General features: G+C 43.9%; 1 protein-coding gene across 4 annotated transcripts in view; it reads left to right on the forward strand.

Moving 5' to 3' along the window:
• The window catches only part of ripor3 (RIPOR family member 3), a 61227-nt gene that overhangs the window by 9563 nt on the left and 37146 nt on the right, over positions 1–14518 (forward strand). For 3 of the 4 annotated variants that reach the window (XM_071386855.1, XM_071386872.1, XM_071386879.1), the window contains exon 2: positions 7137–7248. In XM_071386855.1, the coding sequence (XP_071242956.1) occupies positions 7151–7248 (98 nt within the window). In that variant the 5' untranslated portion in view covers positions 7137–7150. The remainder of the gene's footprint in view (positions 1–7136; positions 7249–14518) is intronic. The other variant, XM_071386865.1, reaches the window with a different exon arrangement.

A 14518-nucleotide genomic window follows, 5' to 3' on the forward strand; every position in this document is an offset into this window, starting at 1 on the left:
GCCGCCATTTAACTCTGGAGCAGCGGAAAGGTGTTCACTGGAGGGATGAATCACGCTTCACCATCTGACAGTCCGACGGACAAATCTGGTTTTGGCGGATGCCAAGAGAACGCTACCTGCCTGAATGCATAGTGCCAACTATAATGTTTGGTGGAGGAGGAATAATGGCCTGGGCTGTTTTTCATGGTTGGGACTGTTAGTTCCAGTGAAGGGAAATCTTAACTTTACAGCATACAATGACATTCTAGATGATTCTATGCTTCCAACTTTGTGGCAATAGTTTGGGGAAGGCCCTTTCCTGTTTCAGCATGACAATGCCCCCGTGCACAAAGTGAGGTTCATACAGAAGAACGCTACCTGCGAGATTGGTGTGGAAGAACTTGACTGACCTGCAAAGAGCCCTGACCTCTACCCCATCGAAAACCTTTGGGATGAATTGGAATGCCTAATTGCCCAACATCAGTGCCCGACCTCACTAATGCTCTTGCGGCTGAATGGAAGCAAGTCCCAGTAGCAATGTTCCAACATCTAGTGGAAAGCCTTCCCTGGAGAGTGGAGGCTGTTATAACAGCAAAGACAGGACCAAATCCATATTAATGCCCATGATTTTGGAATGAGATGTTCAACGAGCAGGTGTCCACATACTTTTGGTCATGTAGTGTATGTGAGTATTGTGTAGGTATATTGGGGGAAGTGTGTAGCCTAGGTCTGTCTATGTGTGTGTTTGTGTCAGGGTCCCCTCCTCTGGGCCCTTTTGTGGACCTTTCTGCCCATTGGGGAGGCTGTTTCTTAACAATTACTGCTGACCTGTGAGTGATTTACACAGTCTCTTGGTGGGGCTGGCTCTGGACGTGTGAGTAGCCCCCTTATGAGAGCCCAGCATACGTCATACTTCTCACATGTAAACACAGGCCCCCTTCTCCAATGTACACAAGCACATGTGAAGCTGGAAACACAAGGAACTGATTTGGGGCATGTCTCTTTTTCCCTCTCTCTTGGGTGGGATGCGGGGAGTATTCATACAGTATGTTTGCATGTACAGCACCAGTCAAAAGTTTGGACACACCTACTCATTCAAGGGTTTTTCTTTATTTTTGCTATTTTCTACATTGTAGAATAATAGTGAAGACATCAAAACTATGAAATAACACATATGGAATCATGTAGTAACCAAAAAAGTGTTAAACAAATCAAAATATATTTTAGATTATTCAAAGTAGCCACCCTTTGCCTTGATGACAGCTTTGCACACTCTTGGCATTACTCTCTAAGTCTAAATTAATGCATATGCATACATACCCATACACCGATAGAATTGAACGATGCACTCCGTTGCTTTCCTCTCCCTTGTGGTTGGAGGATGAATTACGTACACAATTGCAGGATGTTATCTCCTAGGAAACAACAATTCACATGTCTCTTTACTCAACCACAGCATATGGAGAAACGCTTATAGTCTCCTTACCTCTTGTACAGTCAGTAAAACTCCAAACAAAAAGGTGGAACATTTTGTGCGCTCCCCACCCTCCACCCTCCACCCTGCTCAATAAATGCTGCTTTCTGGGGATTCTTGGTTTCCCTCTGTAGCCTCTACCCCTTCACCTCCCCATTCCTCCATCTCTGTGAAACAGCTTTTCAGTGTCAGTGAAAACATGTATCTCGCTCTCTCTTACACTCTCTTACACTCTCTCTCTCTCTCTCTCTCTCTCTCTCTCTCTCTCTCTCTCTCTCTCTCTCTCTCTCTCTCTCTCTCTCTCTCTCTCTCACTCACTCACTCACTCACTCACTCACTCACTCACTCACTCACTCACTCACTCACTCACTCACTCACAATTTGTCATTCCCCTCTCCCAGACTTCTGTAAATCTTTAGGAGAGCCCCAAACAGAGTGAGCATGACTTCTTAACATCATTTATTTCCCTGAGGAAAATGCATTGACCACACAATGCTTTTGGGATACACTGTATATTGTAAACTGGGTGGTTCCAGCCCTGAATGCTGATTGGCTGACAGCCGTGGTATATGAGACCGTATACCATGGGTATGACAAAACACTTGTTTTTACTGCTCTAATTACATTGTTAACCAGTTTATAATAGCACTCCGGGATGCATCGTGCCTAAGAACAGCCCTTAGCCGTGGTATATTGGCCATATACCACACCCCCCCGTGCCTTATTGCTTAAATATACGTTGCACAATGGACTTAATTGGGCTCAACAACTTCCATACGCTCTATTTCCATATAGGTCCAAATGTTCCAGAGTGTTTATACTTTACAAATGTCTCCTTAGGAGAGGCTCGTTGTTTGTTTTTTTGCGAGGAGAGCAGAGAAACAGACATACTATTATGATTATCAGATTATGCATTGCGAGGCCCCGTCATCTGTGGCTCAGAGCCAAAGGAAACTGACTGGCTCTTGGGGAACGGTCATGCTGGAGTTAAAGTGCATTGATGAGTAACAGTCCCCTGAGTGAACAGCTATGCTCAACATGCAGAGAAGAGAGGAGAAACATCACTTCCCAAAACAGTGACTTAGTAACAACAAGAAACACTCACTGCAATAGACTAGTGATGGGTTGTTCGCGAATGAACTGCTCTTTTTGAATTACTCTTTTTGGTGAACGTCAGGAACCGGATCGCATCTGTAAAATAGCCATTCATTAGGTAGTGCGGAGAGATCCTCATTCTGGTCCACACATCACTCAACGTAGAGCTGTTTGGCAGAAAAATGAACGGCTCTTTTAGGTGAACAGAGCCAAAAGATCCGGCTAACTGAAAAGAATGCTCATCATTACAATAGACAACATCCTCAATCAGTCAAAGAAAACTAAAAGGGTTTACACAACGCCAATTCTTTCTATAGTGATGTCAACTTTTTAAGAATGTTTTTTATATATACAGTCGTGGTCAAAAGTTGAGAATGACACAAATATACATTTTCACAGTCTGCTGCCTCAGTTTGTATGATGGCAATTTGCATATACTCCAGAATGTTATGAAGAGTGATCAGATGAATTGCAATTAATTGCAAAGTCCCTCTTTGCCATGCAAATTAACTGAATCCCTCAAAAACATTTCCACTGCATTTCAGCCCTGCCACAAAAGGACCAGCTGACATCATGTCAGTGATTCTCTCGTTAACACAGGCGTGAGTGTTGACGAGGACAAGGCTGGAGGTCACTCTGTCATGCTGATTGAGTTCGAATAACAGACTTGACGCTTCAAAAGGAGGGTGTTTCCACTGGTCCTGGGGCCCTTGTTAAGGTCAATGACATCATCAACTTTACCCAGTACCAGGACATTTCCGCCAAAAACCTGGTTGTCTCGGCCAGAAGGCTGAAACTCAAGTGGATCTTCTAGCAAGACAATAACCCCAAGCACACATTAAAATCCACAACGATTTTTGACATATACTAGATTCTTGACATAAGTCACTCTAATATATCTACTACTGTACATATCATTCTAAGTATATCTTGTGTACATTTGTCTGGTGTAAATATGTATAGATTACATTTTGATTACTGTTACAGTGCTATTTGGGTTGTTAATTGGAACATTCTTGATTTCTAGTAAAAAAAAACAATATACAATAACATTTGAATTATTTGTGTACTTGTTTGACATTTTACTGCATTGTTAAGAGCTAGTAACGTAAGCATTTCGCTGCACCTGCTACAGTATAACATCTGCTTAACTGTGTACACAACCAAAAAACCTGGTTTGAAAGAAATAGTTAATTGGCCACAAAATCAACATTTTGCAATGGCCATCGCAATCTCCGGACTTGAAGCCCATTGAAAACCTGTGGTTTGAATTTAAGATGGCAGGTCATGAGTGCAAATGAAGGATATCAAGGATCACGAAAGATTCTGTATGGAGGAATGGTCTTATATCCTTCCCAATGTGTTCTCCAATCTTTTGAAACATTTTAGAAAAAGGCTCAGTGCCTTTATGCTCACAAGGTGAGGTATTGAAAGGAATTGAAGAACAGGGGTGCCAATGTGGCAACTAAATAACAATGCAGGTTTGTAAAAGTCAACACCGACTAAGTGGAATCATAAAATACAGGTTTCAACACTGCCTTGACATAATGTTTTGACTTTGTGTCAAATATGAGAATAATTCTAGTGAATCTGGGGCAATTCGTGGAAAATAGCAAAGAAACAAGCAAACAAGAACTGTGAGTTGTGATTCTCCAGATTGTCTCTTTAGTTTCCACAAGGACATTTTTGTTACTGGATCCTTTCTTTGTGCTAATATTTCAGTTGGCCCGGGCTTGGTAACTGCAGCGTTGTCATGTGGAGAGACACGGCTATCCGAGTCAAAGTGAACCCGGTGTCAAGATTAAAAGACTTTCAGTAACTTCATTGGCCATCTTAATCCTTTTTCACTTCCTACAAATATACCAGCGCTAACATTATTATGGAAATGGTACATGCCGCCCCAAACACCATCTGAGCCATACATTCTCAGAGAGCATAGGAGATGTGTTTATTAAAGCCGTGTGTTGGAACATGTGTGATGATGGCTCTCATGAAGTCAACTCCTTCCCACTCAAATCATCCCTGTTTATTTGTCCACTGTTGGGGACAAATCTCTCATAGGGAGAATGTAACCGTTTTCAGATGTGCCCCAAAAAATGTTTTAAGTTAATCTCGCTGAGTCCCTCCCCTGTTGTGTACATTTTTTCTCTCGTGGTTGTGTAGATCTGACACTGAAAGCTGAAGGATCCAAACATACACAGACGCTGAAGTTACCTCAGGAGATCCAAAGGTCTTTCTCGGAGAGTGTGTGAACGTAACATTTGCCTCTTGTCAGTCTCTGTCTTGATCTCTATTCGAGCCTACACTTTTACTTCACCTCTTGGCATGGTTGTTTCGCATATTAGACCATTTTTTAAATGTTTTATTATTATTGGTAGTTACGCTCTTGTCCCATCGCTGCAACTCCCGTACGGACATAGGAGAGGTGAAGGTCGAGAGCCACGCCATCTCCAAAATACAACCCTGCCAAGCCGCACTGCTCGCTTAACCCGGAAGCCAGCCAGCCTGGCGACTGAAGTCAGCTTGCAGGCGCCCGGCCCACCACAAGCAGTTGCTAGAGCACGATGGGACAAGGACATCCTGGCCGGCCAAGGATGCGCCGCCTCATGGGTCTCCCGGTCACGGCCAGCTGTGACACAGCCTGGGATCAAACCTGGGTCTGTAGTGACACCTCAAGCACTGCGATGCAATGCCTTAGACCGCTGCGCCACTCGCGATGCCCTGACCATTACTTCCCTTGGTTACTCTGACCATTACTTCCCTTAGAATCTTTCACAATTACAATAAATCAGTACTGCAGCATGTATGTCCAGTGACACATTAGACACAAACTGACATAAAGTATTCTAATAGGCTGATTTGCCTCTTTGCCTTTGCCTTGAGTCTCTTTGATCTTGTGCTACCTCCATAGCAAAACAGAAAGGACTATCTTAAACTGGATAACCCTGCATTGCGTCATTGAGTAGAAACATTGAAGGCCCAGTGCAGTCAAAAACATGATTTTCTATATATTTCCACACTATGAGGTTGGAATAATACAGTGAAAATGATAATGCCCTTTTAGTGTAAGAGCTGTTTAAAAAGACCTCCTGACATTTCTGCCTGTTTTGGTGGGATGGAGTTTTGGCCTGCCTGGTGACATTACCAGGCGGTAATTAATAGACCAATAAGAACGAGAGCCAATAACAGCTAGTTTTCAGTTTTACCCTCCCCACTCAGACCACGCCCAGACAGGCCTAGCAAAATTCTTGCTTGTGAAATTGCTCTTTGCTAAGGAGCTATTTTGGTTTCATTATGATAATTTTAATTGAAAACAATCAAAGTAAGGTACTTAATTGTTATCCAGAAATTATTTGATGTTGATATACAAATGGCTGCATTGGTCATTATGGCCTCTCAAGCAAATCCTGTTTAGTTGTAGATATAAACATGTACAAGGCTCCCACCCACACTGGAGATGGGGAACAAGACATGTTTAGATGTTTACTTCTTCTGTGTCAAAATTAATTATTTTCTAGGGTTGTCGGAGAATATGCTGTCTTCAAGCACAATTGCAATATATTTGAGTAGTTGTATACTGTTTTTTAAAGTGTTGATATTTTATATGTCTGGTTTCACTTAGTTGCCTATATTAGTGAGTAACAGCAACAACAAAAAAATCCTGTCCAAACTATTGCTTAGTTCTGTGCAAATTTCTACCTCCGGCAGGAAATTGCATGAGTTACAACCCGAGGGAGGATGAGAAGTTCTGGGTTCTCAATCTCAGTATCTCTCCATGGCCCTCGCCTAGATCTGAGCCTAACTTACACAGAGACAAAGCGGGAGTGTGTGTGTGTGTGTGTGTGTGTGTGTGTGTGTGTGTGTGTGTGTGTGTGTGTGTGTGTGTGTGTGTGTGTGTGTGTGTGTGTGTGTGTGTGTGTGTGTGTGTGTGTGTGTGTGTGTGTGTGTGTGTGTGTGTGTGTGTGTGTGTGTGAGATGCTGGCGGGCTATGGAAGAGAGTAAAAAGCCATCTGACACTAAAGAATGTACAAATGAAGTGGATGACAACAAACTGAGACATATGAGGGGAGGCAGTACAAAACTAGGGCTGTCAAATTATTTAAAAAATATTGATGATGACCGCTATGTGTCTTTCTGGCTTCACAAGAGGGTGTGTGAGGGGGGAGGATGGATGAGGGGATGAAGGAGTGAAACTCTTTTTATGTTGTGGTAGAAAAAATCCTTCCTATCCTGTTTATCTGGATTGGAGAAAAGTCCTTTCTAATATACAGGGCCCAGTGCCATCAATACAAGTAACCCGCTTTTCTGGCCAAAACCATTTAAGGTTAGTGTCCTTGAGATAGAAGAGAGAGAGAAAGTATTCTGGTGCTGTGAGTATGGGTGTTTGATTTCATTATCAATGTAGCAATGTTTACTGTGAAACAAAACAATTAAACTTTGTTTACATTTCAAAATTCCAACATTGTAAGAGGGATCCTAGAAAACCTGGAATTGTAAAATAACCTGAGTGATTAAGGCCCTCAGTCTGTTCACTGTAGGCTGAATGTACAGTAACTAAATCAACATTGTGTGTGTGTGTGTGTGTCAGGCAGGCAGTGGACAATGTCGGTGAAGCTGCGGTTTGAGTGTCCCGCGGACGGGTGCGTGGTCCAGAGGAGCTGCTCCTTCACGAGGTTCAGCCCCGTGAGTGGACGCCGCCGGTGAGTGACATCCTTAGTCGACCACTAAGGTGATAAACAACTATCATATAATATGGTCACGTGTAACATGGTCACACATCATGGTCCAATCAACTGAACTATCAGACCCATGGCTATGGAACCATGAAAATCCTGACCAGCTCAACAGGAGCTTGTTCCCTGCAGTCTAAAATACATGTACATATAATCACCCTATCAACCCCCACACATTCACTCTTTATTAGTGTGTATGGATGTCTTTGCTGACAGGGACACACACTTTTCATGCCACTTCATTACAAAGTGATTTTCGTAGCAGGTTAGGGGAGCATTTTCCCTAACCCTAACCCTTTTCCTAATCTTAATCTAACCTGTAACGAAAAGGTCACTTTGGTATCAAGTGGCGTGAAAAGAGTGCTTCCCAGATTGCCTCAGGCACAAATATTGCTCTGCAAGAGAGCCAATCACTTCACTTGACCAGTGTTAGAGATAGTCAATCACTATCCAATACAAGAGACAGTCAGCCTCCTCCCACAACCTCAGTCTTGCCTGCCAATCAACCACCTTGTATTCTAGATAGACAGATATAAATACTTCATTAAGCAACTCAGTCACAAGGACAACAATCAACAACAGTTAAACAATCAACAGGTAAATAAAGGTTAAATAAAAAGGACTTTATGACTGAATCACTCCAATGCTTGACTTATGCTTGACTTACTTACAGTACGTTATCAATAACGAATATCAATAACGAATAGTGAGGCAAGTAGAACTCAAGAGGTGAGCCAGCAGAAGAAAATACAGTCATAGGGTGCATGTAAATTCGCTCTGGCTATCTACTTCGATTTCAGAGCACTCTCGTTTGAGTGTGCCAGAACGCAGAATAACTGATGAGTTTACAAATGCTCAAAACCCGTTGTATATGGCCGGTGTCAGTAAACGTCGGCAAAAAAGGTAATTAAATTGTGCCAGCAGCACAGTTACAGTCACCAGCGCTCTGGATAACATGAAAACAGCCTAACCAGCTCTGCTAGGGTGAATAAAATGGTCAGAGTGAGGTGTTCTCTCATTTGTGTCTGGAAGTACCTAGCAAGCTAGCCAACGTTAGCCAGTTAGCTTGGGTGCTTGACTGCTTTTGTGAGGTCAGAACGTTCGGATCAACCCTACTCTTCTGCCAGAGTGCGCTCTGAACACTCCGGGAGCGAAACGCTCTGCATTTACAAATGGACAATCTGACAACGCTCTGAATTTTTGAACGCCCAGAGCTCACTCTGAGCACACTCTGGCAATCAAGATTGAATGTACGAACACACCCTTAATGAATATTCATTCCAACCCAAAGCCCTTAGTTTGCTATGCGCTGTGTATATCATATCATGAGTGTAAGACATAGCTGCCAGTTGGAGAGGGGAGATTTTCAAAAATTTTAGTGTCATATTTACTGAACACTAATACAAACGTAGCATATGGGACAGCAACCCGTTCCATCTCATCCCAAAGTTGCTCTATTGAGTTGAGGTCTGGGGATTGCGCAGACCCCTCAAGTAAACTGAACTTGGTGTCATGTTTCAGGCAAAGTTTTTCCACACCTCAATTGTCCAGTGTTGGTGAGCACGTGCCCACTGGATACACTTCTTCTTAATTTATTTGATATGAGTGGAGTGCGGTCGTCTGCTACAATAGCCCATCCATAATAAGGATCGACGAGTTGTGCGTTCTGAGATGACGTTCTGTACACCACTGTTGTACTGCACCGTTATTTGTCTGTTGGTCGCTCGCCTTTTAGCTTGCATGATTTTTGATTTTCTTCTTCGACCTCTCTCATGAACGAGCTGTTTTTGCACACAGGACTGCAGCTGACGGGATGTTTCTTGTTTGTCGCACCATTCTTGGTAAACCCTAGACACTGTCATGAGTGAAAAGCCCAGGAGAGCGGCTGTTTCTGAAATACTGTATCCAGCGCGCTCAAGTGACTTACAGTAGTGAGTGCATACTTTTTTGTGTTGGTGGCCCTAGTAGGAATCAAACCTCCTGGCATTGAAAGCACCATCACACTCTTTTTTGCACTAAAACGCTTCTGCAATTCTGATGGGTTAGCAAAGGGGGACGTGATGTCATCTTAAGAAACCAGGAGCAACACACTGGAATGCATTTCCTGCCTCAAAGCAGAGAGGGACAGAGGAAAACTGAGGCTATTTATTTGATTTATTTAACCTTTATTTTGACAGGGAGTCATGCTGAGACCAAGGTCTCTTTTACAGATGAGCCCTGTATCAAACATACACATCAATACACTCTATACACATCAATATACACATCAAAATACACAAAATGCAAAACACAATCATATAAAACAAACACATTCTTCAGTAAAAAGGCATTCATTCAGCCATCTGAATTGCCCCAGAGGCACCAGCGCTTCCAATTGCAAAAAAAATAAAATCAGATTAACCTAACTCAGTGGATATCGAAGGGATCTTCAGAGTTAGCCATCCTTGAGACCGAGTCTGGCAGCTCGTACGTCTGTAACAATGAAGTAAGGTATGGCAGAAGTTTATGCAAGTCAAGAGGGCTTTATAAACAAAAAGAGTGCAATGCATCAATCTACGAGACTTCAAAGAGGGCAAGGCGTACTTTCTGATACAGAAAGCAATGATGTGTACAGAACCTGTCGCCTGTAATAATGCGTAGTGCGTTATGATAAACAATTTATCAAAGTTACTAAGTTTATTGTGCTAAGCGTGAACAGCACTTGACAGTGGTCCTCATACGTTGTTATTATAAAGCTTTCATGGTGACATACAGTGGCCTGCGAAAGTATTCACGCCCTTTGGCATTTTTCCTATTTTATTGCCTTACAACTTGGAATTGAAATAGATTTTTTTTTAGGTTTGTATCATTTGATTTACACAACATGCCTACCACTTTTAAGATGCAAAATATTTTTTATTGTGAAACAAACAAGAAATAAGACAAGAAAACTGAAAACTTGAGCATGTGTAACTATTCACCCCCCCCCCCAAAAGTCAATACTTTGTAGAGCCACCTTTTGCAGCAATTACAGCTGAAAGTCTCTTGGGGTATGTCTCTATAAGCTTGGCACATCTAGCCACTGGAATTTTTACCCATTCCTCAACGCAAAACTTCTCCAGCTCCTTCAAGTTGGATGGGTTCTGTTGGTGTACAGCAATCTTTAAGACATACCACAGATTCGATTGAGAATTGGATTGAGGTCTGGGCTTTGACTAGGCCATTCCAATACATTTAAATGTTTCCCCTTAAACCACTCGAGTGCTGCTTTAGCAGTATGCTTAGGGTCATTGTCCTGCTGGAAGGTAAACCTCCGTCCCAGTCTCAAATCTCTGGAAGACTGAAACAGGTTTCCCTCAAGAATTTCCCTGTATTTAGCGCCATCCATCATTCCTTCAATTCTGAACAATTTCCCAGTCCCTGCCGATGAAAAACTTCGATGGTGTGGATGGTGGATGGTGTTCTCAGGGTGATGAGAGGTGTTGGGTTTGCGCCAGAAATAGCGTTTTCCTTGAAAAAATCGATATAAAAATCGATTTTAGTCTCATCTGACCAGAGTAACTTCTTCCATATGTTTGGGGAGTCTCCCACATGCCTTTTGGTAAACGGCAAACGTGTTATCTTATTTTTTTCTTTAAGCAATGGCTCTTTCTGGCCACTCTTCCATAAAGCCCAGCTCTGTGGAGTCTACGGCTTAAAGTGGTCCTATGGACAGATACTCCAATCTCTGCTGTGGAGCTTTGCAGCTCCTTCAGGGTTATCTTTGGTCTCTTTGTTGCCTCTCTGATTAATGCCCTCTTTGCCTGGTACGTGAGTTTTGGTGTGCGGCACTCTCTTGGCAGGTTTTTTGTGATGCCATATTCTTTCAATTTTTTAATAATGGATTTACTGGTGTTTCTGAGTTTCTGATATTTTTTTATAACCCAACCCTGATCTGTACTTCTCCACAACTTTGTCCCTGACTTGTTTGGCGAGGTCTTCATGGTGACGCTTGCTTGGTGGTGCACCATGCTTAGTGGTGTTGCAGACTCTGGGGCCTTTCAGAACAGGTACATACATGTATACTGAGATCATGTGACAGATCATGTGGCACTTAAATTGCACATAGGTGGACTTGATTTAACTAATTATGTGACTTCTGAAGGTAATTGGTTGTGACAGATCTTATTTAGGGGCTTCATAGCAAAGGGGGTGAATACATGTGCACGTACCACTTCTCAAGCTCTGTCAGGCTGGATGGGGAGCGTCGCTGCACAGCTATTTTCAGGTCTCTCCAGAGATGTTAGATCAGGTTCAAGTCCGGGCTCTGGCTGGGCCACTCAAGGACATTCAGAGACTTGTCCCGATTCCACTCCTGCGTTGTCTTGGCTGTGTGCTTAGGGTTGTTGTCCTGTTGGAAGGTAAACCTTCGCCCCACTCTGAGGTCCTGAGCGCTCTGGGGCAGGTTTTCATCAAGGATTTTTCTGTTTTTGCGCCATTCCTCTTTCCCTCGATCCTGACTAGTCTCTCAGTCCCTCCTGCTGAAAAACTTCCCCACCGCATGATGCTGCCACCCCCATGCTTCACCGTAGGGATGATGCCAGGTTTTTCCTCCAGACGTAACGCTTGGCATTCAGGCCAACGAGTTCAATCTTGGTTTCATCAGACCATAGAATCTTGTTTCTCACGGTCTGAGAGTCTTTAAGTGCCTTTTGGCAAACTCCAAGTTGGCTGTCATGTGCCCTTTACTGAGGTGTGGCTTCCGTCTGGCCACTCTACCATAAAGGCCTGATTGGCGGAATGATGCAGAGATGGTTGTACTCTGGAAGATTCTCCCATCTCCAAAGAAGAACTCTGGAGCTCTGTCAGAGTGACCATCGGGTTCTTGGTCACCTCCTTGACCAAGGCCCTTCTCCCCCGATTGCGGGGCGGCCAGTTCTAAGAAGAGTCTTGGTGGTTCCAAACTTCTTCCATTTAAGAATTATGGAGGCCACTGTGCTGTCTCGGAGCTCTACAGAGAATTCCTTCAACCCAATGGCTTGGTTTTTGCTCTGACCTGCACTGTGGGACCTTATATAGACAGGTGTGTGCCTTTCCAAATCATATCCAATCATTTTACCACAGGTGGACATTTCAAGGATGATAAATGGAAACAGGATGCACCTGAGCTCAATCTCGAGTCTCATAGCAAAGGTTCTGAATACTTATGTATATAAGGTATTTCATTTAGTTTTTTGTTAAAATTTCAAAAAACCTGCTTTCACTTTTTCATTGTGGTGTATTGTGTGTAGATTGATGAGGATTTTGTTTAATTTAATCAATTTTAGAGTAAGGCTGTAATGTAACAAATGTGGAAAAGGTCAAGGGATCTGAATACTTTTCGAATGCACCATACGACATCTTGGTCCTCTTCCCTGCTATTCAAATCTGAAATCGGAACTGCATTATCTGGTACTGATGCAACGTTACAGCTGTTTTAGTAACTGCATCAACAACATTTTCTGTATCATTTTAAAACAACTGACATTTTTACCACTTTCCTAACAAGTTAGAAAAAGTTAACTTCTCTGCTATTCAAATTTGTCAACAGATATCTCATTATAAAGCTTTCATGGTGACATACAGGGTATATAACCACACAGACCAATGAAGAGTGTGAGAAAGATTTCCACTGTCTGTCTGTAAAGAGAAGAGCGGGATGTACGTTGATCCTGCTGCTCTGATTGGATGGAGTGAAGCTGTCTCCGTCACTCGCTTCATATTTCACCTGATCACTTCTCATCGCACTTCTTTCAGTTTTCACACGCAACAACTGTAGTTTAGACACTGACCACAGCTACTGACCACAACCATACACCTCTGACCCAAACTACTGAACCAGAACTACTGACCACAACCACAAAACTACTGACCACTACTGACCACAACTAGCTACTCACCACAACCACACAACTTCTGACCACACACCTACTTACCAAAACGACTAACCACTAAAGACCACAACTACTGACCCCAACTACTGACCACAACCACACAACTACTGATCACAACTACTGACCACAACTACTGAACACAACTACACAACTTGGGACCACACAACTACTGACCACAACTACTAAACCAAAACTACTGACCACAACCACACAACTAATAACCACAAAACCACTGAACCATATAAGTTATGACCTCAACTACTGACCACAACCACAAAACTACTGACCACAAGCACACAACTACTGACCACACAACTACTGACCACACCTACTGACCAGGTCCATACTGTAGGGACCAAAGAACCTTCAACACAATTACTTACCACAACTATTGACCACAACTACTGACCGCAACTGGCACTGTCATAGTATTCCACCTTTCCAACAAGTCAGTTGAGCAAATTTCTGCCCTGCTAGAGCTGCCCCGGTCAACTGTAAGTGCTGTTATTGGGAAGTGGAAACGTCTAAGAGCAGCAATGGCTCAGCCGCAAAGTGGTAGGCCACACAAGATCACAGAACGGGACCGCTGAAGCGCATAGAGCATAAAAATTGTCCTTGGTTGTCCCCGGTTGCAACCCTCACTACCGAGTTCCAAACTGCCTCTGGAACCAACGTCAGCACAATAACTGTTCATTGGGAGCTTCATGAAATGGGTTTCGACGGCCGAGATCCAAGGACTCTCTATGGAGTGTTAGGTCAGGGCGTGACTAGGGGGTTCTCTAGTTCATTAAATAAAATATGTGGAACCCAACACACGCTGCGCCTTGGTCCGTCCATTATCAAGACCGTGACACTGCTCCAGAGTCCAGAGCTTTACACCACTCCAGCCGACACTTGGCATTGATCCTAGGGCGTGACAGTACCCCCCCCCCCCCAAAGGTGCGGACTCCGGCCGCAAAACCTGAAACCAAATGGTGAGGGTAGGGGGGGTGACTAGTGTCGGTGGCGCCGGGCTGAACGCCGTGCCTGGACTGGGCATCGGCGCAAAGGAGGGCTCCGGCCATGAAGCTGGGCTGGACGCCATGCCTGGACTGGGCAGCGGCGCAGAAGAACGCTCCGGCCATGGAGCTGGACTGGACGCCGTGCCTGGATTGGGCACCGGTAGAGAGGAAGGCTCCTGCCATGGAGCGGGACTGGACACCGTGCCTGGACTGGGCACCGTGCCTGGACTGGACCTCGGCGCAGAGGAAGGCTCCGGCCTTGGAGCTGGACTGGACGCCGTGCCTGGACTGGGCACCGGCGCAGAGGAAGGCTCCGGCCATGGAGCAGAACTGGACACCTTGCCT

This window comes from Salvelinus alpinus, chromosome 2 (genome assembly GCF_045679555.1).
Source record: "Salvelinus alpinus chromosome 2, SLU_Salpinus.1, whole genome shotgun sequence".
Taxonomy (NCBI): domain Eukaryota; kingdom Metazoa; phylum Chordata; class Actinopteri; order Salmoniformes; family Salmonidae; genus Salvelinus; species Salvelinus alpinus.